The 5414-nt window shown below is 32.1% G+C and overlaps 1 protein-coding gene across 1 annotated transcript; it reads left to right on the top strand.

Annotated features, from left to right (window-relative positions):
* Positions 1-3313: 3313 nt before the first annotated feature.
* LOC124890668 (protein ALP1-like) lies at positions 3314-4451 on the top strand. The gene is made up of 3 exons (XM_047402453.1): positions 3314-3613; positions 3692-3917; positions 3997-4451. The coding sequence occupies exons 1-3, from the start codon at positions 3314-3316 to the stop codon at positions 4449-4451; spliced, it is 981 nt and encodes a 326-aa protein (XP_047258409.1).
* Positions 4452-5414: the final 963 nt, after the last annotated feature.

Genomic DNA, 5414 nt, shown 5'->3' on the forward strand with positions numbered 1-5414 from the left:
GAATGTAATTTGCCCTTTTGGAAGCTTAATCTCATGATAAGGCTGAATAATGTAAGGAGAAAATGACCCATTTGCCCCCACAAACTCGGATTAAAAAATACTAGACTGGGTCCCCATCGCGCCATAATCCCTGATTGGGTAAAGCATCCCTCACAGTGCGACCCTGAGCCTGGGTCAATTGGCCCTCACAGAGCAGCCCTATCACGCCCCCTTGCTGTTTTGGACGTCCAAACTCACCCTTACGCTAGTCCAAAAAATTCAAAACTCGTCTAAGATGACCTACAAGTGACCCTGATCATGAATCAACTTGGAAATTGGTGTTTTAAGACTAATAAGTTCAAATTAAAATTCATCAAAGTTCGAAGGTTCTAGAAATAACTAAGTCCTAACACTTAGTAAAATATTCAAAGTCCTAGACCCCTTTCTACATGTAAGAATGAGCTGAAACGAACCTAGCATCTTTTCTTCTTACTGCATAAAGGTGTAAACTTATAGCTCGTGCATTAGTTTGAATTACCTCTTGTTGTTCTTTAGTGACTTCAAAATTTTCAAGGTCCTCTATATTAGTACTACTTGATTCTTTTTCCTTGTTTTTGTCCTTTTGCTTTTCCTTGAGTTCTGGAATTGGCTTAGGTCCCTTTTTAATGATAACCTTTGATTGAATGTCATTTGACTGGATAAAGATTCTGAATCTAATCTTTCAACAGGAGTAGTATTATCCATTGAAGTATGGTGGTCTTATGGAGGAGTGACTATCTTGAAGGAGAGCACCAGGAATTTGGTAGTTCATCATTTGATCTTTATTCACGTACGATTAAGCAACATTGTTAGTGAGACCTTCTTTGATACCAATTAAAATTCAAGTGGGGGTGAATTGAAAATTTTTTGTGAGTTGACTGACAAGCCTTCATAGTCGACTTACCTGCAGATCAGTATACTTAACAAGATAGATTATATTGAAGCAAATAAGCAAGTAAAGTGGTGCGTACTTCCAGTCCTCTTGGGTTTCAATATTTTCTTAGAATTTTTCAAAGTGGATTTTGAGTAAAACAGTAGTGAATAAGTTCTAAAACTTATTTTGATTTTCAGATCTTGTGACACAGCCTCAATCAATATGACTAAGTTGACTCGATGTTACTCTTGTCTAACTATTGTAAACTTAATAAGTACAAAGCTTTAATGAGACTAAGACCAAGACACACTAAGATATTCCCTTGAAGTTGCGTGAGTGCTTTGATCTTCAGTCCTTTTCTTTTATATTCTTCAACTGCTCTGCCTTCTTTTCATCATAAGGAAACCCAAGAGATTTCTTTCCAATCAAGAATTTAAATTGATCCTTGATTGAAGGATGACACTGTATAGTATGTCCATATCAGATATGTCCATAAACGGCAGCTTTCTTATCACAGTCATACATGTCCATATCAGATATATCCGTTTAGTAGATGTGGTCTTCTTTCCTTTTGCTTGTGGCAATTGATTCATATGTCATATATTCAGGGAGCCATTAAGACCTATAATTGATACTATTCCCAAGTTTAGCGTCGGCCATCTTGTGATTGGATGCTTGTTTTCTTTTGTAAGATATTCTTAGATATATTGGATTGATTCGTTAGGGATCCCAAAATCTCTTTTGATCTTCTGTATCTTATGTGTATCCTGCAAGATATTTATTTATTAGTTTGTCTTTATTAAAACATATAGTGAAAGTGTGGAGCTAACAATTATAATATATCTCCTTTGAATAAATCTCGAGTATCTCAGTGTTGTCATCGTTATCGTTAGTTACAAATCCAACAGCAATGAATGCCTCCTCCTCAATCCACCTTGCAGTATCATAAGCTGAATCGATTTCTATCATTGATGGTGGAAGTGCGGTTGTGTTGGTGATTGGGATTTGGGTATTCAAGAAGTTTCTATTATTGATAGGGGAAAATTGGATGAATAGAAAACGGGGAAGGAGGAAATATATAGTAAAAGTTAGAAAATGGGAAAAGAAAATATATGGAAGAGTTTGTTTTCTAAAAAATCTTAAAGAAAGAAATGTTAGACGTTAATGGATATTAAATTGATGGAAAGAAAATTTTAAGCTAAATTTTTAGGAGAATAATAAAGGGATTCCAACTTTTACAGAATGTTTGGATGGTGGTTTTTCATGGTATAGTATGGTATGGTTAGTAATAGTACCACGTTTGTTTTGATTGTTTCTCAAAATATATGTTATAGTATAATTTAATTTCATGGTTAGGATACAATGAAAACCCTCAATTTTTTGAACCACCGATTTGGTGGTATCCCATGGTTTAGTTATTTTTTTTCCAATTATACCGATATATAATATTATCTAATCCTTTTTTACCATTTATCCTATATTACTTTTAACCCTAAAATATGTTTATTTTTACATTTTTCTGCTCAATCTCTACTCTATGTTGTTCTCCTCTGGGTTCTACGTTCTTCCGCCTTCTTTTTCTTCAATGCTCGTTCTCTCAAGTATGTTTTTTAAACTTAACTACTTATTGTTTTCTCATTAAATTTACCATATTTACCTATCAAAGATGTTGAGTTAGGATTGGTGTTTGGAAAATAGCATGTAATTGAAAAAATATATGTTTCAATGGTTGTATTCCACTTTACCTGGGCAAACATATGATTGTACATTTATCTACAATACAGATGATTTTGGAGTTAGCTTAAAAGTTGTAGAATTCATTGTTATTTTTCTAGAATTCAGTAATCATCTAATTTATGGGAATATAGTGGATATATTGTTGTAATTGTATCTTCCTTTCTAAAGAAGATGAAGCTTTATGCAACAATTAAAAAAATTGATTAATCAGTAATCACCTAATTTAAGAGATAATCTACATGTCTAAGAAGTTGCAGATAAATTTTGTGTGAATTTCATTTGCAATATTAAAGCAATATTAAAGTAACAGATGATCTGCATGTGTAGCACTTGTATTTATATTTGTCTTTTTATGCTTGTTTATTGTTTATAAATGTGTAATCTCATAGCTAAATTTTATTCAAATATATTATTGTATGTATGTTGTTTAATTGGTTGATGCATCTCCCTTATTTTATTATAGATGGTTGATCAGAATAATCTAGTTAGTAGTGACATATTGAGACAAGTGAGCTCATTAGATTCATATCCTGTTGTTCAAGTAGTTATTTGGTTTTAGACGTATGTTTATGAAATTGAAAATGATCGACGTACGATCACACATGATATACGGCTTGAAAGAAAGTTAAAGATGAATTATTCAACCATCTATTTTTTTACTGAACTCTGCATAGTATACTAAGAATGGCCCCTTTAGCTTTTACTGATCTGTGTGAGATTTTAGTTAGAGATGGAGGTCTTAGACCAACACTTCAAGTAACAATTGAAAAACAAGTTGCAAAAACACTTAACTTGTTAGCATATAATGTGACAAATCGTGAGCTATCTTTCATCTTTCGACGGTCTGGAGAGTTTGCCAGTCGTCATTTTCATGTTGTCCTAAGAGTTATCTTAGGGTTATATGAAAAATTTATCAAACAACCTGATGGCTCTCATGTTCCTTCTGAAATTGCTAGCAATCAAAGATTCTACCCATGTTTTAAGGTAAACATAATTTAAAATTATTTAAATTTAATCTAATATAGAGAATGTTTACATTATTAGTTGATATTATAATATCAGGATTGTATTGATGCAATTGATGGAACACATATACGTATTAAAGTTTCACAACATGAATCACCAAAATATCGTGGGAGGAAAGATTATCCAACTCAAAATGTACTAGCTGCATGTACATTTGATTTAAAATTCACATATGTGTTAGCTGGGTGGGAAGGTACAACGTCTGATTCAAGAATCATGAAAGAAGCACTAAATAGCCAAGATTCACTAAAAATTCCAGAAGGTAAAATATTATATATATTTATCTAGATTTAGGTATATATGATTAGTATATAATTGAATCTTTTACTTTTTATTCTTAGGAAAATTCTACCTTGTTGATGCTGGACTCATATTGAGAAGCGGGCTTATTACACCTTATCGAGAGGAGCAATATCACTTGAAAGAGTATTCAAGAAATTCACCACGAAATTTTCATGAATTATTTAATTTGCGACATGCTTCTTTGTGTAATGCTATAGAACGGGCATTTGGAGTTCTTAAAAAGAGATTCCCTAGAATTTCTAGCTCAACTGAATCATCATACGGAATTGAAACCCAAAAGTTGATTATATTTGTATGTTGTCTCTTACACAACTATTTAAGAGGTGCAAATCCAAATGATGAGTTAATCGCTCAAGCTGATGCAGAGCTTATGAATAATAACAACGTGCATGAAGAAGCTCCAAATTCTAGGGAGAGTAATGAAAAATTTAGAATGGGGGAATTGATTCGAGATGGCATAGCAGCTGCCATGTGGACTAATAATCAAGATTAATTTTCCAGAAAAAAATCAACTGATTCTTTTTATCGCATTTTTTATTTGATGTTATTTACAAGTTATTTTGTGATGCTATTGTTTTTACTACAAACATTATGTATAGTTGATTTAATTTATATTATATTTTTTATCAATTTTTATGTGTGACAATATTATTTTTTTAAAAATTTTATGAATTATCTTAATTATGTAGTGGTTGATATGGCGAAAAAGGCAAAAGAATTCATTTCAAGTGATCTACACATACAAGATAATTTTGTATGTGATTGGACAAATGCGATGGATGACACATTAGTTGATGCCTACTATCACGAGGATGCACTTGAACATAAGGTTGGAGGAACTTGTACTACACACGCAATAGATAACATTGTGAAGGAGCTACGATCCAAATTTTTGGATAAGGTTATTAACAAGGAAAAAAATCATAATCGGATGAAAGCAATCAAAAGATAATTTACCAAGTATTATGACACATTTCATCAGTCGGGAATGAACGAATTTACATGGGATCCTATCACACATAAGTGGGATGCTGAACCTGAAGTATGGGATCAACTAATTCAGGTAAATGTATCCCCATCATGAATAAGTATGTTATATTTATAGTCATAAGTGAATTTTTATTATTGTGGCACTGTTAGTTTGATGTGGTGAAATTCTTCAATAAACATGGATAAGTTACTCTTTCAATATTATTTTCTTCAATAATATTTTTCACTTATAATATATAGGTTAAGCCTCAAGTTGCTGAGCTGAAGACCAAATCATTTCGAAATTATGAAAAACTAGTGATGCTGTATGGAAAGGACAGAGCTACTGGAAAGCATGCTGAGACTGGTTCATATATGTTAAAAAGGAATGCTCATAAAAATTCAAAAAAATTAAGTGTTGATTGATTGACTATTGATGAGATAGATGACATGTGTTTTATAAATACTGACTCATTGAAAGATATGG

This window comes from Capsicum annuum, unplaced genomic scaffold, assembly GCF_002878395.1.
Source record: "Capsicum annuum cultivar UCD-10X-F1 unplaced genomic scaffold, UCD10Xv1.1 ctg21843, whole genome shotgun sequence".
NCBI lineage: Eukaryota > Viridiplantae > Streptophyta > Magnoliopsida > Solanales > Solanaceae > Capsicum > Capsicum annuum.